Source organism: Populus trichocarpa, chromosome 3 (genome assembly GCF_000002775.5).
Source record: "Populus trichocarpa isolate Nisqually-1 chromosome 3, P.trichocarpa_v4.1, whole genome shotgun sequence".
Lineage (NCBI taxonomy): Eukaryota > Viridiplantae > Streptophyta > Magnoliopsida > Malpighiales > Salicaceae > Populus > Populus trichocarpa.
In genome coordinates, this window is record NC_037287.2 from 16,474,637 (window position 1) to 16,500,834 (window position 26,198).

General features: G+C 30.9%; 1 protein-coding gene across 3 annotated transcripts; it reads right to left on the bottom strand.

Annotated features, from left to right (window-relative positions):
* Positions 1–4,100: 4,100 nt before the first annotated feature.
* LOC112326894 (uncharacterized) lies at positions 4,101–23,578 on the bottom strand. Of its 3 annotated transcripts, XM_052451236.1 has the most exons (4): positions 23,420–23,578; positions 22,970–23,253; positions 22,724–22,804; positions 4,101–4,240 (listed from the first exon to the last, which is right to left on the bottom strand). In XM_052451236.1, the coding sequence occupies exons 1-3, from the start codon at positions 23,450–23,452 to the stop codon at positions 22,741–22,743; spliced, it is 381 nt and encodes a 126-aa protein (XP_052307196.1). In that variant the 5' UTR covers positions 23,453–23,578; the 3' UTR covers positions 4,101–4,240; positions 22,724–22,740. The 3 variants fall into 3 exon arrangements, with proteins under 3 accessions (XP_052307196.1, XP_052307197.1, XP_024453089.1); XM_052451237.1 differs by lacking the exons at positions 22,724–22,804; positions 22,970–23,253 and adding an exon at positions 4,491–4,774 and having other exon boundaries at positions 4,101–4,325; positions 23,420–23,541; XM_024597321.2 differs by lacking the exon at positions 4,101–4,240 and having other exon boundaries at positions 22,296–22,804.
* Positions 23,579–26,198: the final 2,620 nt, after the last annotated feature.

The following is a 26,198-nucleotide window of genomic DNA, read 5'->3' on the forward strand; positions in this document are numbered from 1 at the left end:
TGCACATGGGTGTTCCGATGGATGATCCGACCACCTATCGTGCCACACTTGGAAGTCTTCAGTATCTATCTCTCACTCGGCCAGACATCTGTTTCGCTGTCAACAAACTTTCACAATTCATGCATAAGCCAACAGACATTCATTGGCAAATGGTGAAACGTGTCTTACGCTATCTGCAGGGCACTGTACAAGAATGTCTGCTACTACATCGTCATTCACCACCTTCAGTCCATGCCTTCTCTGATGCAGACTGGGGGGGGAACAAGGACGACTTATCTTCCACCAGTGCCTACATAATTTATCTTGGTCGGAATCCTATCTCCTGGTCGTCCAAAAAGCAACACACAACCGCCCGTTCTTCCACTGAAGCAGAATATCGCGCGGTAGCTGACACAGCAGCAGAAATCAGCTGGATCTGCTCTCTCCTGTCAGAGCTACATTTTCCAGTAAATAATGCTCCAGTAATCTATTGTGACAACATTGGTGCTACCCAGCTGAGCTCAAATCCTGTGTTCCACTCAAGGATGAAACATGTTGCTATTGATTTTCACTTCATTCGTCAGAGAGTACAATCGGGTACCCTAAGAGTGTCTCATGTGTCTTCACAAGATCAATTAGCTGATGCGCTGACAAAATCCTTACCTCGCTCACTGTTCTAGCTGCTCAAAGACAAGATTGGACTCATCAATCCCCGTCCATCTTGAGGGGGCATGTAAGCAAGTATCCCTGTATATACTATTTGAATTTAAATTCCTAAGAGATAAGGATTAGGATAAGGTTGTAGGTTGATAAGATTGTAGTAGAGTTAAACTCTACTTGCTGTAACTGATTGCAGATTCTCTGCAACATATATATATATATATATATATATATATACACTGCTTGTAGTTAATTGACTACGTAGTGCTTCACACAAACCCTACAATATCTTACATATCCGACATGGATTAAATACAGGAATAGGGGGGGGCTCTCTTACTAGCCACACCTTATAGTTTCCAATTTTTCCTATGAGCGCCTGCAGAGTAAGGTTTGGGACATTTTAATAACAGTTACAGTTCCTAATATTAAGGCTGTGCACTGACTGGTTCGAACTGGAAAACCAAACTGAACCTCCATGATTCGGTTTGCTGTTTGGTTCAATAATTCGATTTTCATTTTGGTACAGTTTGAAAACCACAAAAAGGAAAAGGGAAATTCTTTCTTTTCACTTCCATTTTTAATTTTCAAAAATAATAAAATTTTATATGAAGAGAAAGTTGAAAAGCAGAAACCGAACTGAGATATGGTGGTTCGCACAATTCGGTATTTCATAAATTGTTGCTTTGTTTTTTCAAAAACAGAGCCGAATAAAACAAAACCAATCTGAACAAACCGTTTGCTCACCCAAAGAATCCTTAGGCTTGTGCATTCATAATGTACGCCACAAGATTCTTGCTAAAAACCAAATCAGGGACCATACCCGTTCTACAACATTTACCAGTTGATCTCGAGTGCAGGGGAAATGTTATGAGATGCTGAGAATGAGATAACCTTGAACAAACAGAGAATTCAGAACTTAAGTAAATGCTTTTGAAATGGTTGCAGCTTACCACTGATGTAAATGATTCAGTACACTCGAGCAACAGATTTGTAATTTATTTGTTTCATAAAAAAACACGGTGAAATCAACAATTTCTGGGGAATAAAACCATCCTTTTGTTGTTCGTACTTTTTAAAAAATATTAGCGATGTCATATGTGCAACAATATTTAAATTTAAAATCTAAACTATTTGTGACATTTAAACTGATTTTTTTTTAAAAAAATTAAAGTATAAGACTTTTGCGTTAAATAATTAAAATATTTTAACTTTGGAAATGGACATAAAATTGATTTTTTTTCCTTATATATTTTAGTTTTTTTTTTTTAGTGATGTACATCTTTGATATGTTTATTTTATTCTCCTACGGAATGATAGATCAGAGCACAATCTGTTAAGAATATCGATTTGGCCAAGTAAACACTCAAATGGCATTCGGCATCAATGCAGGGTATCGCGTAAAAGTTTTTTTAAATCTATTTTTATACAGTTTTTTTCTTGTTTCAATAGATATTTATATGAAAGATCACAGTTTAAATCCTCTCTAATGACCTGGGACTGAGACTTAAGTGTTTTTTTGTTAGGTAAAAAGTGATTTTTAAAAATTATTTTTTAAATTTTTATGTGTTTGTTTGTCATTAAAAAAAATTGATTAATGAAAAATACTTTTCGGTCAAAGAAAAATTTGGTTTGGTTTCCAGAAAAGTATTTTTCTTTTATTTTGGGCGAAAATACTTTCCAGAAGTTGTGAAAAATTTAGAAATATCATATTATTTGCTGATTATAACAAATTTTGTCCTCAAACTTTTGATTGCTATATATTTTATTTTGAATATTTTTTTTTTCAATTTCACTCCTTAGAATTTGATTGTTATATTAACTTTGATCCTTATTTTTATGATTATTATTTTCTTTTCTCTTATTATTTTTTTAATTAAAATTTTTTATCTATCAAATTTGGTTTTCATTCTTTTGATTGTTACTTATATTATTTGAAATAATTTATGAAATTATAATTATTGTTATTATTTTAATTTCATCATCTTTTAATTTTTTTTATCTGTTAGATTTGATCTCCATTATTTTGATTGTTATTTATTTTATTTGAGATAATTTATGAAATTAGATTATTTTTTTCAATTTCATTCTCATTCAACTTTTTAATTTTAAGATTTGTTCCTCATTATTTTAATAAACTTGAAAAAAAATATTAATAAAGTTATTTTCCAGTTCATTTTCTATGACATAATCAAACACTGGAAAATGTTTTCCAACTTATTTTTCATGACACTACCAAACATCGGAAAATAATTCATTTTTCAGGAATCCACTTTCCAAAAAAAACTACTTTCCAACAAACAAATTGAGCCTAAAACAAACTTCTCCAATCGCTTTTTTTTTTATTATTAATTTTAGGTGTATTGCAGTTTTAAATTTCAGCTTCAGTCTCTTTATGTTAAATTTTATATAAGAAATATCAATTGACAAGTTATTTATTTTTCATTAGCTTATAAAGTATTGAATTGAAAATCTCAAACTTGCTTTGTCAACATAAGTTGTATCAATATAATTCTTGAAAAAATCTATGTTTTCAATAACAGTAAACTTGTAATAAAAAAAGATCGATATCATCTAAATTAATAAAAAAATTTTTGTTGAGCACATTTCATGTTTTCTTTGCACTCAACCTCTACCTTGTCCATGAAGAAACCATCGATGACATCATTGCTTCCATTACTGTCATTGTTTATGTCATGGTTAACATTATAATCATCCTTAAAATAAATATCATACATGATTATCCTCAAAATAAAACATAATACATGGTTGATTCCAATAATAAAAAAACTAAAATTATCAAAAATATCAATTTTAATAATATATTCATCTCAATTAAAAGGTTACCTCATCTGCTCACACCCTTGAAACGAATTCTTAAAACTGGCTATAAATTTGTAATTACTCTCATCATGATCCTTCAAGTTGTCTATCTCTACTAATTGACGAGTTAATTTTACAATCTATAACCTCCTTAGCTCCCAATACACAAGCACATCACATGTTGCATCCTCTTCTAACCATGATTATCTCATTGCATAAGAATAACCATCAAGAATCATTAAACTATATATGATGCCAATTGACGTAAATAAAATAAATATATAAGAAAAATAGTAAGCATAAACAACATAAAATTCTACCAAATAAGATCACCACACAAAACCACTAATTTAAGATTTTATTACGGAATATATTTATCTTCAAATAGAAGATAAACAACTCTATTTATATTAATAAGCCTAAACTAAATAAGAAAAAATAAAAGTTCTAAACTAAATAGAAGAAATAAAATTATCAAGATTAAATAGGGAAAAAAATCTATAAAGGAGATTTAAAAAAAAAACCTAGATAAAAATAAGTAAAGAAACAAATAATAATAAAACAAATCCTGAATCGTTTTTCATCAATTATATGGATCAACGGAGGAATAAAGAGATTTTATCTGAAAAATCCTTGCATGGTCGGTAACCCCTCGTCACGGGGAAAATATTTAACTTTGTTATATATAGTATCACAATACAGAAAGAGCGCTTGAAAATAACGCTGGGATGGTACTGCGTACGTACTAGAAAAGCAATACATAAAAGCAAGCGGCATATATAGGAGCCAGGAAACAGGGTTAACGTGCTAAATCTTGTTCTTTTTTCTCGTCGGGGAGCTTGCTTTTGCTCGCCATTAGTTCCCTGAAACATAATATTTAACAAACGAAAACGTTAGTAAATCAAATCATTCTGGAAAAAGAAGAAGAAGCATAATACTACAGCTCAAGTTTTAGAAGGGATCATATCGTGATAACAGATTCTAAAAACTAAACGGAGGAGGGTCCAAAGATTTGGAGAATCACAAACCGCAAAGTTTGCGTCAGTACGGCGTCCCTGGCAGTATCGTTCTCTGATCTTGCTTTGACAATCTGAAACATAAGATTAAGCCTGACTTGATTCGCAGCGCTCTGCTTGGAGATTAGATTAGTTTCCTCCTTCAGCTTGGCAGCCTCTTTGCTTATTTCTTCAAATCTTCCCCTCACTTCTTCTTGCCCCTCTTTAATACGTTTATGCCCCTTGCTAATCTCCACCATGTCAGCTCTTATCCTTTTGATGCTCCTGGATAGTTTTCTGTCCCTTGATTTTCTTTCCTGCCGACAATAAAGTTGAGGAACAATACATATGTTAGACATGCATTGATTATAACAGTACTGACAGCTAATTAATATAAGCCAATTACTATACAGTATCCATTTATCAAACAAGCACAGAAAACTTAGAACTGAGGAATGACGTTGAAATTTATTCCAGACCTTTCTTTGAGTTGCTCCTCGGCCATTCCTGATCATCGCAACTATCTTTGTATCCATACGTGCAGCTTCTGGCTTGTCGCAGCTGTGTAGCTTGCTTAACGACCAATTCTGTATATATATATATATATATATATATATATATATATAGACATGTATCAAAAAGACGCCGACTTCAGCAAGTTTTTCTTAAATTTTTTTTATACTTGTCATTTTTATTATTTTATACTTGTCCTATTTACCGCCATTAATTTATCTCTTATCTTCATTTTTTTAATGTTTTTTTAGTTTTTTTTTTCTTTACCCATTTTTTTTTTGAAAAAAAAAATTTTATTTTATTTTTTACATTTTGAATATTTATTATTCTATATTTGGTCTATTTATATCATTTTTTAGTTCTTATCTTTATTTTTTTGTAATTATTTTTTATTTTTTTCTTTACATTTTTTTTTAAAAAAATTATTATACAAAAACTAAAAAAATAGTATTACACTGTAATAATTGCAACATTATTTCATTATTTTACTATGTTAAAAATTAGTTTGAAATCTTACATGTTTTTATTAACGCATGCACATGTCACTCTTTATTATATTTTATTATATATAAACATCGATTTTTTTTATTCATGGTTATATTTTTTACTCGATGTAAAAAAACACGCTAATAACATCTATATATTAATTCTTTTGTGTTAGAAAAAAATTATTCGACTTGCAACAAGACGAGTTGAATAAATACGTTAACACTTTGTTCTTCGTATTTATTAACATAGATAATTCTCGATGTGTTTAATTAAATATATACATGTGCTTTTAGATTTAAAAAAAAAACAAAACATACATTTATAAAGCTTGTGTTAGGATTATGGATGATTGAAGAAGTATACGTGAACTGGGATGAATGGAAAATTGTATTATTCAGCAAGAACTCTTGGCTTTATATAGCCTCTAATACATGATACCAGAATAACAAAAAAGTAACAAACTCTAACAGAGAGGTTGCTAACTATAATTTGCAATGCCCTGTAAAACTAGGACTCTCCCTTCTAGTTTGTTATTTATTCTAACAGACTCTAACAACCAGAATATGGTTCACGAGAAGACTCCTTCATTCCATCCCTTAAACTAAACGCTTATGAAGCAGTTAGTTTATTTTATGGTAGTATTTCATATACTCCCAGTAACTTCCGAAGCTTTTGAAACACTTCGAGCTTTAATGGCTTGGTCATTATATCTGCGATTTGATCCTGACTCCCACAATGAATTAACTCAATTGTACCCTCCTTAGTAAGGTTTCTTAAGAAATGAAACCTCACATCAATATGCTTACTGCGACCATGCATTACGGGATTTTTAGACAACTTAATAGTTGAACTATTGTCGCACATTATAGTTGTACAACCTTCATCTGAGTGTCCCAGTTCCTTTAAAATTCTCTTCATCCATACTCCTTGACAGGCACATACTGCTGCTGCCACGAATTCAGCTTCCGTTGTTGACAAAGTCATAATAGGCTGTTTCTTCGAACACCATGAGACAACACTTGAACCCATCAGAAAAACATAACCAAATGTGCTTTTCCTGTCTTCCATATCGCCAACATAATCACTATCCGTGAATGCTAACAACTCTCCTTCTCCCCCCCTTTTATAATGAATCCCATAGTTCACAGTTCCTTTTAGATATCGAAGAGCTCTCTTAGCTACTTGTAGATGAATCTCCATAGGTCTCGTCATGTATCTACTTATGAGGCAAATAACGAACATCATGTCGGGTCTTGTAGCAGTAAGATACATTAAGCTACCCACTAACTGTTTGTAGTAGGTTTCATCAACAGTATTTCCATCTTCATTTCTGCTTATCTTGAATCCTGGAACTATTGGACTTCCTACCGAATTACTTTCCATCATACCAAATCTTCTCAAAACCTCCAAAGCATACTTCCTTTGACATATATAAATGCCATCAGACTTTTGTAACACCTCAATTCCAAGGAAAAACCTCATTTTTCCCAAGTCAGTCATATCAAACTCCCTTAACATAGAGTTTTTAAAATCAGATAGCATTACCTCATCATTTCCAGTAAAGATTAAGTCATCGACATAGATACTCATAATGATGATTCTTCCTTCTTGGGTTCTTCTTGTAAATAAGGTCTGCTCACTTTCGCATCTCTGAAATCCTTCGCCAATGAAATGTGCTTCAATTCGACTAAACCAAGCTCGTGGAGCTTGTTTCAAACCATACAGTGCTTTGTGCAGTTTGTAAACCAGATGCTCGCTCCCTTTCTTTTCATATCCTCTTGGTTGCTCTACATAAACATCTTCACTTAACTCGCCATGAAGGAAAGCCGATTTGACATCCAGTTGAGAAATCATCCAATTTTTATGCGCAGCCAAAACGATAATCATTCGTACTGTATCCATTCTTGCTACTGGGGCAAACACTTATGTATAATCTACACCATATTTTTTAGAATACCCTTTTGCCACCAACCGAGCCTTGTATTTATCGATTTTCCCATTCTCATCGTATTTGGTTTTATAAACCCACTTCACCCCTATTTTTTTTGTTCCCGCTGGTAATTCAGTGAGTGTCCATGTTTTATTCTTCTCAATAGATTCAATTTCACTGTTCATAGCCATCCTCCAATCTGTACTCTTCACAGCTTCTTCATAAACCGAGGGATCTGTTGACACCTCAAGTGCCATATTTGTTTCATCCTCATACAGCCATTTACCACTAACATAATCTCTCATCCACGTGGGAGCCTGCCTACCACGTAATTGTCTTGAGCTTCTTTCTTCAAGTTGCATGATTTCACTGTCCCTCACTCTCTCGTCACCTTCTCTGGAATTTATTATGTCACCCTCTTCAATTTCACTATCTCTTACTCTCTCGTCACCCTCTCTGCAATTAATTGTTTCAACTCCCGTATCACAGGCTTCTTCATCACCCTCTCTGCAACCTTCTCTGCAATTATTTCCACCAGGTTGTTCTGCATCATCGATACCATCTCCTCTGTTTCTATTTTCCCTCGCCCTTTCTTCATCCTCATCACCCCAGTCTAAATTTTCCACTGATTGTTGGTCACAGCTCTCACCCCATTTCCACAACTTTTCTTCTTCAAAAATTACGTCTCTACTCACGATAATTTTCTTTGCAACAGGATCAAAGAGTCTGTAACCTTTTGACTCCTCACTAACCCCCAATAATACGCAAGTAATGCTTCTGTTGTCAAGCTTTGTTCTTCTCTCTTCTGGAACATGAACGTGTGCTATGCAACAAAAAACCCTAAAATGATCTACCGAGGGTTTCATCTCACTCCAAGCTTCCTCTGGTGTAACATCCCTTACTGCCAACGTGGGGCACCTGTTAAGAACATAAACAGCCCAGTTTACAGCCTCTGCCCAAAAGGTTTTGGGAATGTTTTTGTCAGATAACATGGATCGAACCATGTTCATTATGGTTCTGTTCTTCCTCTCCGCTATACCGTTTCATTGCGGGGTATAGGCAGTTGTCATCTGCCTCTTAATCCCATTGTGTTTGCAAAATTCGTTGAATTCATTGGAAATGAATTCTCCTCCTCTGTCAATGCGAAGACATTTAACAAACAAACCTGTTTGTTTTTCAGCCATGGACTTAAAGCTTTTAAATGAACTGAAGGCCTCTGACTTCTCTACCAGAAAATATACCCAGGTTTTCCTACTATAGTCATCTGTAAATAGCAGAATATACCTCTTGTTGCTGTTGGATGTAGGGGTGATCGGCCCACAAATGTCAGCATGAATGAGTTCCAGTTTCTGAGATGCTCTCCAGGTGCTTTTCTTTGGAATGGGATCACGGTGTTGCTTCCCTTTTAAGCAATCAGTGCAGGTGACATTTGAGGTTGAGAGTTGAGGAAGACCACGCACCATGTTCCTGTATGATAGAGTTCTTAAGCCCTTGTAACTCAAATGTCCATACCTTCGATGCCAAAGATGGCATAAATTTTGTGTTCCTGTGTGGAAGCATTGATCAGCTTGTTCTTGAGAAGAAGATTGGGAATCAGGCAACAAAATGAACATCTGATTTATGCTCATGGTGGTTTGAATTATTAATCCCCTTTTTGGATGGAATATCTTGCAGGTTCCACCTTTAAATAAGATATCTAACCCTCTTTCTTGCAACTGGCCTATGCTCAGAAGGTTATTTCTCAAATCGGGGACATAATATACTTCAACAATAACATGATTGATTCCAGTCAGCAGTATCTTCACACTTCCTTTACCCATTACATTCATCCTTGTGTTATTCCCCAACTTCACAGAATGTCGAAATTCTAAGTTGAGATCACTGAACATGGCTTTATAACCACACATGTGGTTAGAACATCCTGAATCAAGAAACCATGCATCTTCTCTTCTGGCTTGATGTTTCTCCACATAAGCCATCAAAAGCATTTCCTCCTCCTCATCAAGCTCTGCATAAAGTGATTCTTTGTTCACAGTGGGACATTCATATTGGAAATGTCCAAGTCGATGACATCTGTAACATTGAATTGTTGCTTTATTGAAGTCTGTTCGTCCTCTGCCTCTTCCTCGATAGGAAATTCAACCACGACCTCTGCCTCCTTCATATGTCACCTTCAGAGCTTGTTCCTCACTCTTATGTCTCACAAATTTCTGCTCATGGACGATTAATGAACTCTGTAATTCATCAATAGTGAGAGCATCAATGTCCTTTGACTCTTCAATAGAACATACAACATAGTTGAATTTCTCAGTCAACGAACATAAAATCTTCTCCACTACTTTAACATCCTGCATGTCTTCTCCATAAATTCTCATTTTATTGGCCACTGTCATGACTCTAGAGAAATACTTTGTCACTCCTTCACCAGACCTCATTTCAAGTGTTTCAAACTCTCTGCGGAGAGCTTGAAGATGAGATCTCTTAACCCTTGCATTTCCTTCGAATTTCTTCTTCATTGCATCCCATATATTTTTGGCAGTATCTTTCTTGAGAATAGTATCAAGAATTGTTCGATCAATTGCCTGAAAGAGATAATTTTTTACTTTCAAATCTTTCAGCTTCATCTCATCGTTCTTCTTTTGTTGTCCATCAGTTTGCATTGATCCACTTGCCTCAGTATATCCAATCTCCACCGGTTCCCACATTTCCTTGGATCGAAGAAAATTTTCCATTAACATGCTCCAATGGTCATAATGACCATTGAATCTTGGAATAGCTGGCTGGACAAAACTTCCCTCTGTAGTCATCTTGCTATGCTGCTGCAAAGGATTTCAAAGTCTGCTGCTTTGAATTTCAGGCCTAGTGGAGGCTCTGATACCAATTTGTTAGGATTATGGATGATTGAAGAAGTATACGTGAACTGGGATGAATGGAAAATTGTATTATTCAGCAAGAACTCTTGGCTTTATATAGCCTCTAATACATGATACCATAATAACAGAAAAATTACAAACTCTAACAGAGAGGTTGCTAACTGTAATTTGCAATGCCCTGTAAAACTAGGACTCTCCCTTCTAGTTTGTTATTTATTCTAACATACTTTAACAACCAGAATATGGTTCACGAGAAGACTCCTTCAGCTTGCGTATTTATTTATTTTTTGTAAAAAAATAATCTAATACATAGCAAAATACCATGCAAATAAATAGTTTTAAGCTGAAAAAGAAAACTAAAAAAAGTTTGAGATGAACTGCAATGATTAATGAAATGAAATCACTTCAATATTCCTATGTTCCTTTTTAAACTAAAAAAATAATTTAATATCAGTTTAAAAGGATGTTTGAGAATGTGATTATGATTGTTTTTTTATTTAAAAATATATTAAAATAATATATTTTTTTATTTTTTAAAATTATTTTTAATATTAACATATTAAAATATCTAAAAATATATAAAAAAAAACTAAGAAAATATGGTTTCCACAGCATTCCCAGACGATGTCGCCTCTGTTCTTTTTCTATTCTGCAGACCTGTAGCTTGGTTTTAACGTTTCCAACAATCATTTAAGACTTTGAAAATTCAAATTAAAAGTTGTCGGTTTATATATATCATCAACGAGCGTTCCGATGTTAAAAACTTAAAATCGCTCACTTTCGCGCGATTTCCTTCCATCACGCGCGAGGAAGACCTCTCTCTCTCTCTCTCTCTCTTCGATGAATACTCGAGAGTTCTCTTAACCGGAGTCTTGAGAATGTTACAGAAGAGATGTAATTTCCCACTAATGTCTAAAAATGTTGTTGTCGTGGGGAAATGATGTTGGCATAGCGTTCTCGTTTTTCTATATCAGAAACCTAAAATGTCCTTACATCAAGAAAAGTTAATTCAAGAGTCATTATATATAATTCTACTACTTTCAAATCATGAACTATAAAAAAATATTTATTATATTATAACAATTTATATATTAAATCAGTCAATAAAATAACTAATCGTTCCATAATTTAAATAGCTACCACTACAAAAAATATTGTCACCGTGAACAAAACGATCGGTTTATAACACAAGAAAAAGATTTGCAAATTTGAGCTTGCAAATCTTTACCAACTGAAGAATTGATTGGTAACATTTCACCTACTGCCACTGTTTTATAAAAAATATTAAAAGACGTGGGAAAATACTATAATCTAATGCTATTATTACTCCTCTCACATTTTACTATAGATTTCAATAATGATTTTGTTTTTATTATCAAACTTTTTATAATTTGGACGATATCATCAGAATTTGTGTCCAGATTAAAGGTTAATAATTTTAAATTTGTTAAAAAATGACAAGATTTAAAGGAAGATGACCAAAGTGAGAAAAACAATGATGGTAATTTTGGAATTAGAGCAAAACATTCACTTTGATACATCCACTTTTCAAATGATAAACTTTCAATCCCTCAAGGTTTTTAAAAAATTAATTTTGATCCAAAAATTTTATTTTTTTTATTTTTCAATTCTTGGTTTGAGAAAGGAAAAATGGATATTGGAATCGGGTGGAAAAGACAGAATGTCTCAATTAACAACGATTCCAACCATGAAAAAAGATTGATTTTGATGTTAATAGGTTTATCTATTCGATAAGGAAAATTTCATCTAGGTGTTTTTTTTTTCCTTTTCCATTACTTGAGATGGTAAATCTAAACTTGAAAAGTTTTTTTTTTATTTCATGTTGCTTTCAAGTTTTTAGGCCTTTTGTTTTGTTAGTTGCGACCATATATAGGTCTAGGAAGGTGTATAGGGTGTTTTATATGTGTTTTGGATTAAAAAAAAGGCTACAGATCTAGTTTTTAGACAAAAAAACCTAAGGCCTAACTTTCTAGCGACCCTCTAGCTACCAAAAACTAAGTTAGTAGACAACGCGTCATCTATAAAAAAAATAACTTGCAAAAACAATCTTGTTACTGCAAAAAATATGTTGCTAATAGCTATATATTTTTAACAAATATTTTAATCTATATCACTACCAGAAAATTGATAAATACAAACGGAAATACCGAGGGAATATTTCCGTCGGTAAATTTCCGAGGGATTTTACCGATGGAAATATTCCCTCGGTATATACCGAGGGAATTACCGTGGGAAAAAAAATTAAAACAAAGCAAAAAAAAAATGATGACGTGTCATTTTTACCAACGGAATTACCGACGGAATAAAGTCCGTCGGTAATTCCGTCGGTACTGTGAACACTGTTCATCATGTTAATTACAAAGGGAATCACCGACGGAATTTTCCGTCGGTATTTTCCAGAGAACTCCAGAACTGTTCACTTTCCACTTGCACTGTTAATTGTTGTTCTTTACGGACAAAATCACCGACGGATTGAAAAGTCGTCGGTGTTATTTGGCGGTTTTTTGAAAAAATTCAATTAATTTAAAATTTTCATTTAAATATTACAGACAGAATCACCGACGGATTGAAAAATCGTCGGTAATTTTTTGGTGGTTTCTGAAAAAAAATTATGAAATTGAAAATTTAAATTAAATATTACCGATGGAATAATTAAAAAATATTAATATTTAATTATTCGTCGGTAAATCCGTCGGTAAAACGTCCCAATAAAAAACCTGAATGCCCTTATTTCACAAGAGACAGACCCGTTTCTTATTATTATTCTTCTTCTTCTTGTTCTTCTACTTCTTCTTCTTCTTTTTCTTCTTCTTCACTATATGTAAAAAACATCATTAAGGTATGTCTTCTTCTTCTTCTTCACTATATGTAAAAAACATCATTTCTTATCTATTTCTTTCTCTTCTTTTCTCTCCTCATCTCCTTCTCTTTTCCTCCATGCTTGGGTATGTCTTCTTCTTCTTTCTTCTTTTATCCTCTTAGTTTTTTTTTTAATTAATATGCTTAATGAAATTTTTTTCTCTCCTTAGCTTCACTTGCAACTACATTAAGGTAAGATTTTTATTTTTTCTTCTTTTTTCATGATTTTTTTCACTATATTTTTTTTATTTTATTTTTAATTGTTTTTGTTCTTAATAATTGTATAAATGTTGTTGTGAGATTTTTTTTTTCATATAAGATCAATTTTTAGTAGATTTATTTATAGGATTTTTAAATTTTTAGCAATTGCAACTTCATTTTTTTCATATGAATTTTTTTAGTTGAATTTATTTTTTTATTTTATTTATTTGTTGCAAATTTGTTGGAGTTGATTTTCTTATTCTTTTTTCCAAGAATTTTGAGTATATATTATACAGTGTTAATTTATGTTAATTTAATTATTTTATAATTTTATAAAATGAATTTTTTTTAAATGTTTTTCAATAATTACCGACAGAAATTCCATCGGTAAATCCGTTGGTAATAAAAAAAATTATTATCGAGGGATATACCGATGAAATAAAGCGGATAAATTTATTTTTTTATTACCAACGGATTTACCGACGGAAAAAAAATTACCGACGAAAGATTCACCGACGGAGCATTTCCATCGGTGATTCCGTCGGTAATTAATTTACCGACGGAATTTGTGTCTTACGCCGATGGAAAAATTCCGTCGGTAAAACTGTTAAATCTTGTAGTGTATCTATCTCTTGATTTTTTTAGTTATTGTTAATTTTGTATTTATTGGCACAAATAAATCTCATTTTATTTAATTAAATTCATACACAAGTTTTTTTATTTATGAATATAATTTTTTTTTCTTAAGGTACACATTAAAAAACCAGCATATTTTTTTGAAAAAAAACCCTACCCGACCAGTCAGATAGCTATAGATAACTCATACTTTTGTTATTCAATTATTTTGGCTTTGGTTTTGTTAGCGTACTGCTGATTTTAAAAGCTTGCATGGTGATTGGTGAGGATGGACGCTTTAGACACGCTGACGCTGCGCTTTAGTACTTGACATGCATTGGGTCTTTCGATTTAAGATATGAAGGAAATAAAGAGTTTGATAAGTTGCTGTGTTGGAAAGTTTAAGACATGAAGGAAATAAAGACGTGTTGGGAAAAAAAAGTGGAGAAACTTATGTCGGATGGCTGGAAGTTCAAATCAGATCAAGAAATAAATCTCTGAAAATAATACGAAGCAGTTGATAAGTGATGATAGCTGACGAGGAGAGGGAAGAAAAGAAATAGAGAAAGTCATGTGCACCACCGGCTTGTCGTTTTATTTATGTTTTTCCTCCTTTTTTTTTTTGTAATTAATGTACTTTTATTTAGGTTAAAGACAATGCTTTAGTTTTTAAAATACAAGGACAATTTTGGAATTCAATGTATTAAAGACAATAAACTAGTTGCGCTACGATACAGATTGTTTTTTTTTTAATATAAAAAAAATATTTAGATATTATTTGATATTGTTATTAAATTCAACTTAACATGTTAATTTTAAAATTTTTCAATTAAACTTTTTGTTTAATCTAAATTTAAAATTAAAATGTATGAAAATTATTCTGATAGGATACAATTGTCTAAACTAGGTTAAACGTATGATTTGGATTAAACTAAAGAGAAAATATAAAATAATTAGACACGTAATAGAACTAAATAGTTATAAATAAAACAAAACTAGAATAATAATCTAATAATTGTTATTGAATTTTCCAATATATAATAACTCAATTCAATCACATATAAAACATAAATGTTTTTTATGTAGTAAAAAAGAAAATTAAAAATGAGAAATGAGAAAAACCACAACATATTAGAACCTCAAAGCTACAAAGATTAGCAATCTATTGAGAATTTATTATATATAAAATCTGCATCCTGCAACAAGGATATATCATCAAGTAAGAGACCAATAATATATTTGATAAACCAACTCTGACCACAAGAATGTGCGTAGAGCATTTGATCAAATTAAAATATCATATGCAAAAAAATAAAAAAAAATGGGTTACAAGTGATTACTCCACTTGTATACTAGTTTAGCAACATAAATTGAAAGAAAACTGGTGAGCATGTTTAATTAGTGAGATCCATGGATACAAACTCTTATTATTATTATTATTATAGTTCTTAGACTCGACTCGGTTCAAGATTCGGGTTTAAGGTTTTGACCAGGTCGCTCGGATCAATTCTTTTTTTTTTTAATTTTTTTTGACCGGGTCACACCGGGTTTTTCCTTCTCCTATTTTGTCTTCAACCCAGCCCGGTTCCAACCCCGGGTCAACCCGCCGGGCCTGGCCGGGTTTTAAAACTCTTATTATTATGTCCATATTCTTATTTCCATATTTCTACGAGATAAAAATGCAAATTCTGTATTTGAAATTAGTTAAAGTAATCTATCATAAAATTGGTTAATGTTCTAATAGAAAAATCTAATTTTACTATATAATTAGCAGTTTAGTCTTATTTATTTTTAAGATCATAATATTTTTATTTGTTTTTAATCTAAACCATAACCAACGGGGTAAATTTTTATTTACCCATGGTTTAAATTTGCCACTTTTATTTTTAAATTTAACGTGACATTATTTATGCATTTTAATAGAAAGCGAAAAAATTATTTTTATCAGAATATTTGGAGAGGAGTTTATTAAACGAAATTTTAAAAGTTTAAGAATTGAAAAAACTTTATTCAAATCCATGATGGTTGTTTGCTATTGTGTTTTCAACTATGTTTAAGGGCTTTTAAAAGTATGTTCTTTTTAAAAAAAATATCAAACTTGTATTTTTTTTTTAGTGTTTTTTAATGATTTTAAAATAACATATCAAAAAAATATATATCTAAAATTATTTTAATATATTTTAAAATATTATAGTCACGTAACCAAACACAAACTAGACGCGGAGGAATTGATTGAATTAAGAAATAGAAAGAAAGCCGTTGAACTACCTGTAAACTTCCGAGGCAAGTTAAAATTAAAATTGACCCAATCTACTATGGTCTTTCCTGTGCACTTTCTTCGTCTTCTTCTTTCTTTCTTTCCCTCCATTTTCCCTCGTAATTTCTGAATAAGACTAGATTCCTCACCCAAGGGGTTCATTTCTGAACATTTACGAGGCAGGAGCACTCGTCGAGTTTGGGTCCTTTCTTTAAGGTATAGATTCGATTTCCTTTTGTGGTCACCAAGACGGAGAAGCGATGGTTTATTCCACTGCTAAGTGCTAACCGGGCAGGGTTTCCGATTCTTGAAATCTGCTTCCTTTAATTATTTGAAAGTATTGGTGGGCTCATGCTGCGTGCATTTTCATGGATGTGTTTGTCAGATCTTGACGCTTGCTGATCGATATCGCTCAAAGACAACACACGGAAACGAAAGACATCGTCCGACCATAGCACGAAGTCGCTCGATTTGCCTTATCCAATTGGCTTGTAAAGAAGGCTGACCCCGCCCGCCTTGGTACTTCAATAAACGTTGGCCAAAGACACGCTGGTTCCGTGACTTTTTATTTTTTATAAATTAAAACATGTAGATCCAAAAACATGTAGATTTGCCTTCTCCAAGTACCTAACTTATATCAATCAAAACATGAAATTATAAACTTCCACCTATAATTTGTTGATTTTTTTACTCATATAAAATATTTTTTTTCTAATTAATTAAATACCAATTAAAATGGTGGATCCAAAAATGTCTCTTAATGGGATCATTTAATGTTCCGTATTACCATTTTAGAAATAGATAATTTCATATATTAAATCCTCTTTTGAGGATTTTGATATTAAACTAATTAAGAAAGTAAGCAAAATATACAAGATTACAAGTAAAATAGTACTAATGATATTTACTCTTAGTGATCATTTTCTTTTAATAATTAGCATTAATTATAAAATAATTATCGTCACCGTTGGATAGTCTCTGTTTGCTTGTATTCCTTTAACAGGTGCGACTTTATTCATTAATTCACTATCAACAAAAGGAAAGGAAAAAAACCAACAAACTAAGATTAGTTTCATACATAATTATTCGAAAAAAGTTGATGTATATAATATTATTGATGGGTCAATTTATTTTTTGATGTCTTTGCTTAAAAGCTTATGATATCTTTGGTTTAGCTATACGCTAAGTCTAAGTACATGAAATCCTGACGAGGTGTCAGATCTAATCTTTTTGGGTTCAACTATGTGCTAAGTCTAAATGCATATAGGTCTAGTAAAATGTCATACCCAATATTTTTTAGTTTAATTACATGTTGAGCTCAAATACATGTATGTCTGACAAAATATCAAGCATAACACATTTGAGTTCAGCTAGGCGATGAGTCTAGGTGCATATAGGTCTGCAAGGTACTAGACCCAACACCTCTGGGTTCAGCTATGTACTAAGCCTAAGTACATGTGAATTTGACAAGACGTCATACCTAACATCCTTAAGTTCAGTTATACGTTGAGTTCAAGTACATGTGATTTTACTAAGGTGCCAGACCCAAACATCATTGGGTTCAGTTACGCGCTAAGCCTAATTACATGTGGGTTTAACAATGTGTCAGACCCAACATCCTCAGGTTTCAGCTACACTCTGAACCCAAATGTATGTGGGTCTGGAAATGTGTCAAATCCATCACCCTTGCAGGTGTCAGATTTTCTTTCACCAACCATCAGCTTTGTGAATTATAGAAAAAAGAATATTAAAATGAACTTGTGATAACCCATTATCCAAATACTAAAAAAAAATCTCATTTCTTAAAATGTAAATTTGAAAAACTTGTCAAAGCCAAAAAAAGATATAAAAAAAGCCTCAAGTGAGCCTAACAACCAACCCAGCTTAACAAATCAAACACATGACCTAGGACATGAGATTGAGATGATGCTATAAATAGGAAAGCTTAAAAAATACTGGTAAAAAATATTAAAAAAAAAAAGTTGACTTGGGCTAATCTTTTAGATTTATGACCTAGGTCATGAGACTGGTATGACCTCATCAAAAGCAAACCCGAAAAAACAAAATAGCTAGATTCTTAACCAAACAAACATCGAGGGATAAAATTGAGAAAACAAATCAATAAAAAAACAATGTAAAACAAAAAAATAGCAATTAAAAGAATTAGAACTAAATTCGACATAAAAATCAAATGAAATTAAATATTCAGGGATGGAATTGTAAAAAACCAATCCATTAAAAAAATGATTAAAAAATAGCAATTAAAAGAAGCATAACCAAATTTGACACAAAAATTAAATGAAAATAAATTCCTAGGGGTGGAATTGTAAAAAAACAAATCAATCAAGAAAATAATTCAAAACAAAACAAATAGCAATTAAAAGAATGAGAACCAAATTTGAAAACAAATTTTAAAAATCAAATGACTAGAGATGAAATAAAAAATAAAATCTAATTAGAAATAATCAATGTAAATAAAAAAATTGCAAATAACAGAAAAGAGACTGAATCCAAAGAAAAAATAAATTGAAGGGCCGGTATGATTTTTGTATGGTCAACACACAATCCCAAAAAGAAAGAGAAGGAAAAAAAAAGTTATTTTCGGTCAAACCTCGTTGAACCATCATACATGCATCATCTAGAAAGGAAGAGGACACCAAGACAAATAAAATGATGCATTGGAAGCGCCGTTACAATCATCGGTGTCAACCGCACGTGCCACTCGAAGTCGACGAAGCGACTAACGCGTGATTTGCACACGTCTGCTTTTATTTGTATAAAACCAAAAATGACACCAAGACCAATCAATAATAATAAACAAACATGAGGAAATTATTATCAAACCCTTGAATCCAAGGTTAAAAAATTAGAGAGATATGGGTAATGTTGTAATTCTAATATTCTAACAAACATGAAAATATAAAAATGCGGTTTTGCAACACAATTACCAAAATAACTCTACTTAATTCTAAAAAAACATTTATATTATGTGGAAAAGACCATCCTACCTCCAAAGCAAAGGCAAAAGAGAAAATGATAAAAGAACAATATAGTAATTACACTATTTTAATTAACAGTAAACTTGTGTCTTGAAGAACAATAATATCACCATGAGTTTTACCTTTCTTATTAATTTTTATACAACTATTTTTTTAATATTGCAGCATGGTTGATTGGCTTCCCAGCTCTGAAATTAGAACTCTTCTAATTTCTCGGTTTCTAATAGAACTTTATCTTGCAGACCAGGAATACAATTAAACACAAGGCACAAAGATTTGGAGGATGACTGACCGTAAGGTTTGAGTGAGCAAGGCGTCTTTGGCATGATCATTCTCTGCTCTTGCTTTGACTATTTGAAACATTAGATCAAGCCTGAGTTGATTTTCAGAGCTCTGCTTGGAGATTACGTTAGTTTCCTCTCTCAGTTTGGTAGCCTCTTCGCTTATTTCTTGAAATCTTTTCCTGATTTCCTTCTGTCCCTCTCTTATGCGTTTTTGTCCCTCGCTGATCTCAACCATGTCAGCTCTTATCCTTTTGACGCTCCTGCTTAATTTCCTGTCATTATTTTCTCGTTTCTGTTTCAAGTAATCTTTAGATTGTTAGAAATTAAAACAAAAAAGAAAAAGAAAATGACAGTCACAATTTGAGACGTACAATCTAATTATAAAACAGACAAGTCCAAAAACAATAAAATGAAGAAGGGCATGCACTTCTAAATTATATAAATGCACCAGTTGATCTCGAGTGCAGGGGAAATGTTATGAGATGCTGAGAATGAGATAACCTTGAAGAAACAGAGAATTCAGAACTTATGTAAATGCTTTTGAAATGGTTGCAGCTTACCACTGATGTAAATGATTCAGTATACTCGAGCAACAGATTTGTAATTTATTTGTTTCATAAAAAACACAGTGAAATCAACAATTTATGGGGAATAAAACCATCCTTTTGTTGTTCATACTTTTTTAAAAATATTAGTGATGTCATATGTGCAACAATATTTAAATTTAAAATCTAAACTATTTGTGACATTTAAACTGATTTTTTAAAAAAAAAATTAAAGTATAAGACTTTTGCGTTAAATAATTAAAATATTTTAACTTTGGAAATGGACATAAAATTGATATTTTTTTTTCTTATATATTTTAGTTTTTTTTTTTTTTTAGTAATGTACATCTTTGATATTTATTTTATTCTCCTACGGAGTGATAGATCAGAGCACAATCTGTTAAGAATATCGATTTGGCCAAGTAACCCTCAAATCGCATTCGGCATCAATGCAGGGTATCGCGTAAAAGTTTTTTTAAATCTATTTTTATACAGTTTTTTTCTTGTTTCAATAGATATTTATATGAAAGATCACAGTTTCAATCCTCTCTCATGACCTGGGACTGAGACTTAGGGTTTTTTTTTTTTTTTTTGACGGAAAATGATTTTTTAAAAATTACTTTTTAAATTTTTATGTGTTTATTTGTTATTAAAAAAATTAGTTAATAAAAAATACTTTTTAGTCAAAGAAAAATTTGGCTTGGTTTCCAGAAAAGTTTTATTTTTTTTATTTTGGGCGGAAAACACTTTCCAGAAGTTGTGAAAAATTTAAAAATATCATATTATTTGCTGATTATAACAAATTTGGCCCTCAAACTTTTAATTGCTATATATTTTATTTTGAATTTTTTTTTTCAATTTCACTCCTTAGAATTTGATTTAATTTGATTGTTATCTTAACTTTGATCCTCATTTTTATGATTGTTATTTTCTTTTCTCTTATTATTTTTTTAATTAAAATTTTTTATCTATCAAATTTGCTTTTCATTCTTTTGATTGTTACTTATTTTATTTGAAATAATTTATGAAATTATAATTATAATTATTTTAATTTCATCATCTATTAATGTTTTTTATCTGTTAGATTTGATCTCTATTATTTTGATTGTTATTTATTTTATTTGAGATAATTTATGAAATTAGATTTTTTTTTCCAATTTCATTCTCATTCAACTTTTAAATTTGTAAGATTTGTTCCTTATTATTTTAATAAACTTGAAAAAAAATATTAATAAGTTATTTTCCAGTTCAATTTCTATGACATAACCAAACACTGAAAAATGTTTTCCAACTTATTTTTCTTGACACTACCAAACATCGGAAAATAATTCACTTTTCAGGAATCCACTTTCCAAAAAAAAACTACTTTCCAACAAACAAATTGGCCCTAAAACAAACCTCTCCAATCACTTTTTTTTTAATTAACTTTAGGTGTTGCAGTTTTAAATTTCAGCTTCAGTCTTTTTATGTTAAATTTTATATAAGAAATATCAATTGACAAGTTATTTATTTTTCATTAGCTTATAAAGTATTGAATTGAAAATCTCAAACTTGCTTCGTCAACATAAGTTGTATCAATATAATTCTTGAATAAATCTATGTTTTTAATAACAGTAAACTTGTAATAAAAAAAGACCGATATCATCTAAATAAATAATATTTTTTTTTGTTGAGCACATTTCATGTTTTCTTTGCACTCAACCTCTACGTTGTCCATGGAGAAACCATTGATGACATCATTGCTTCCATTACTGTCATTGATTATGTCATGATTAACATCATAATCATCCTTAAAATAAATATCATACATGATTATCCTCAAAATAAACATAATGCATGGTTGATTCCAATAATAAAAAAACTAAAATTATCAAAAATATCAATTTTAATAACATATTCATCTCAATTAAAAGGTACCTCATCTGCTCACACCCTTGAAACGAATTCTTAAAGCTGGCTATAAATTTGTGATCACTCTCATCATGATCCTTCAAGTTGCCTATCTCCACCAATTGACGAGTTAAATTTACAATCTGTCTATGGATGTCTATTTTCCAAAGTTGAATTTCCTTATCTCCCAATACACAAGCACATCACATGTTGCATCCTCTTCTAACCATGATTATTTCATTGCACAACAATAACCATCAAGAATCATTAAACTATATATGATACAAATTGACGTAAATAGAAAAAAATATATAAGAAAAATAATAAATATAAACAACATAAAATTCTACCAAATAAGATCATCACACAAAATCACTAATTTAAGATTTTATTACGGGATATATTTATTTTCAAATAGAAGTTAAACAATCCTATTTATATTAATAAGCCTAAACTAAATAAGAAAAAATAAAAATTCTAAACTAAATAGAAGAAATAAAATTATCAAGATTAAATAGGGAAAAAATCTATAAAGGAGATTTAAAAAAAAAACCTAAATAAAAATAAGTAAAGAAACAAATAATAATAAAACAAATCCTGAATCGTTTTTCATCAATTATATGGTTCAACGGAGGAAGAATAATCCTTGCATGGTCGGTAACCCCTCGTCATGGGGGGGAAAATTTAACTTCGTTATATATAGTATCACAATACGGAAAGAGTGCTTGAAAATAACGCTCGGATGGTACTTCGTCCGTACTAGAAAAGCAATACATAAAAGCAAGCGGCTGGAGCCAGGAAACAGGGTTAACGTGCTAAATCTTGTTCTTTTTTCTCGTCGGGGAGCTTGCTTTTGCTCGCCATTAGTTCCCTGAAACATAATATTTAACAAACGAAAACGTTAGTAAATCAAATCATTCTGGAAAAAGAAGAAGAAGCATAATACTACAGCTCATGTTTTAGAAGTGATCATATCGTGATAACAGATTCTAAAAACTAAACGGAGGAGGGCACAAAGATTTGGAGAATCACAAACCGCAAAGTTTGCGTCAGTACGGCGTCCCTGGCAGTATCGTTCTCTGATCTTGCTTTGACAATCTGAAACATAAGATCAAGCCTGACTTGATTCGCAGCGCTCTGCTTGGAGATTAGATTAGTTTCCTCCTTCAGCTTGGCAGCCTCTTTGCTTATTTCTTCAAATCTTCCCCTCACTTCGTCTTGCCCCTCTTTAATACGTTTATGCCCCTTGCTAATCTCCACCATGTCAGCTCTTATCCTTTTGATGCTCCTGGATAGTTTTCTGTCCCTTGATTTTCTTTCCTGCCGACAATAAAGTTGAGGAACAATACATATATATGTTAGACATGCATTGATTATAACAGTACTAACAGCTAATTAATATAAGCCAATTACTATACAGTATCCATTTATCAAACAAGCACAGAAAACTTAGAAGTGAGGAATGACATTGTAATTTATTCCAGACCTTTCTTTGAGATGCTCCTGGGCCATTCCTCATCGTAACTATTTTTGTTTCCGTGCAGCTTTTGCTTCTCGCAGCTGTGTAGCTTGCTTAACGACCAATTCAGCATATATATACATGTATCAAAAAGACGCCGACTTTAGAACACCGACAATTGTTTTCTTTTGTTCGTGAGGATTTCAAATTGAAAATGATATTATTATATTGTAGTGGTGGTAAAATTATAATTTTTAGTTTTTTTTATTTGTATTATATAAATACTAAAAGGAAATGTTGGTTTCATTGTAATTTTTTGTTTTATTTTAGAAAACTAGTTTTTCTTATATATATATTTTTTTATACTTGTTATTTTTATTATTTTACATTTGGTTTATTTACCGCAATTTATTTCTTATCTTTATTTTTTCAATGTTTTTTTTAGTTTTTTTTTTCTTTACACATTTTTTTTGAAAAAAAAAATATTTTTTTATTTTTTACACTTTGAATATTTATCACCTACGTTTGGTCTATTTATACCATTTTTTTGTTCTTATCTTTATTCTTTTATAGTTTGTTTTTAAATTTTTTTTCTTTACACTTTTTTTTGAAAAATTATTATACAAAAACTAAAGGAATGATATTTCACAGTAATAATTGCAACACTATTTCATTTTTTTGCTATGTTAAAAATTAGTTTGAGATCTTACATGTGTTTATTAACGCATGTATACGCTCTTTACTATATTTTATTATATATAAGCATTGATTTTTTTATTTATGGTTATATTTTTTATCTGATGTCAAAAAACACGCTAATAACACTTGTATATTAATTTTTTTGCATTAGAAAAAAATTATTCAACCTGCAACAAAACGAGTTGAATAAATACGTTAATATTTTGTTCTTCATATTTATTGGCATAAATAATTCTTAATGCAGTTATTTAAATGTATACATATACTTTTAGAATTTTTTTTAAAACAAAACACGTATTTGTAAAGCCTGCATATTTATTTTTTTTTGTCAAAAAAACAATTATCTAATACATAGCAAAATGCGATGCAAATAAATAGTTTTAAACTGAAAAGGAAAACTAACAACAGTTCAATTAATGAAATGAAATCACTTAATCGCTGCCAATACTCCTCTGTCCCTTTTCTATTCTCCAGACCCCTAACTTGGTTTTAACGTTTCTAACAATCATTTAAGACTTCGAAAATTCAAATTAAAAGACGTCGGTTTATATATATCATCAACGAGCGTTCCGATGTTAAAATCGCTCACTTTCGCGCGATTTCCTTCCATCACGCGCGAGGAACACCTCTCTCTCTCTCTCTGATGAATACTCGAGTTCTCACTGGAGTCTGGAGAAGGTTTCACGAATCTATTGGGACAGAAGAGATGTAATTTCCCGAGAAACTAATGTATAAATCTACTGTGACAGCCTTCTCGTTTATCTATATCGGAAACCTAAAATGTCCTTACATTAAAAGGATGAATGGTATTGAGGTTGCTGTTATAGTTATGATTTTAAAAAAATTATTTTATAAAATATAATTTTAGTTAAGGTTGGTTTGAAAAAATATATGTTTGGTTAAAACTGTGGTTGAAATTGAGGTTAAACAAATAGTGATTTAATGTGTTTGGTTAAAAAAATGCTTTTTGAGATTATAAAATAATTATAAAATATATATATATATATATATATATATATATATATATATATATATTAATGATTTTTAATTTAAATATTGTAGATTTAACTACTGTTATTACATCATGAAATAAATAATATTGATATCAAATATTTTTTATTATTCCATTAAACTATGTGCAATGTCATCACATACGAAATCTATCCAACAAAGACTATATTTTCCATGGTTTCTTAAGCGCGCAACAACAAAAACTGAAGTTTTTGTTACGTCATCAAACAATCTCCTTCTAATGTTTTGAATAAAACACAATTAAAATAAAAATAAAAACTGATTTTTTTTAACTGGGTTGGACCCGGCAAGAACATAATTGGAATTGCGATCAGATTCCACAAATGTTACGTCATCATGCGATATCCTTCTAATTTATGTAGTGTTGTTAAATAATATTAAATACTAGTTTTTCGAGTAAAACTCAATTTTTTTTAAAAAAAATTACAATTTCATTACATACAAAATTCATTCTACAAGAACTACAGTTTTCATGATTTTTTGAGCGTGCAATAAAATTAGGTAAAATATTATCAGGAATAAAATTGAGATTACAGTACGAGTAAATTTAATTCACCTTAAACTAATTTTTTTTTTAAAAATCAAAAATATTATTCACGTTCACGTGAATAGTGCGAGTGAAATCACTTAACTGCACTGGTTTTTCAGAAAAAAAAAACTAGTGAAACTTTTCATGTGAACAACACTCGCACTAGTTTTTCAAAATTTGAAAAAAAAAACTGTTCATTTTAGTGAACAGTTCTACAGTGGAGCATTGATGTTTTTCCCAGACGAGCAGCTGCTTCTTCAAAACCTGCGGTGTCATGTGGTCCTACCCACTGAAAACACTTTTATTTTGGTTACCAAACGGCATCTGAGAAAAGTTAATTCAAGAAGCATTATAATTCTACTACTTTAAAATCATGAACTATAAAAAATTATTTATTATATTATAACAATTTATTAAATCAGTCAATAAAATAACTCTAGCCAACATTTTTTTATATATTAGCAAGTGCTCTTCAGTACCGTAAATTAAATATGTTTTTCATGAAATGTTATCACATTATTTTATATAACTGGGTCTTTCGATTTA

Bases quoted from the DNA above. Each gene is read 5' to 3' on its own strand.
- LOC112326894 (XM_052451236.1), bottom strand. From the start codon at position 23,452: ATGAGGAATGGCCCAGGAGCATCTCAAAGAAAG. The intron at 23,254-23,419 runs GTCTGGAATAAA...TATTGTCGGCAG, and splicing joins CAGGAGCATCTCAAAGAAAG to GAAAGAAAATCAAGGGACAG. The intron at 22,805-22,969 runs GTTTGTGATTCT...ATTATGTTTCAG, and splicing joins GTACTGACGCAAACTTTGCG to GGAACTAATGGCGAGCAAAA.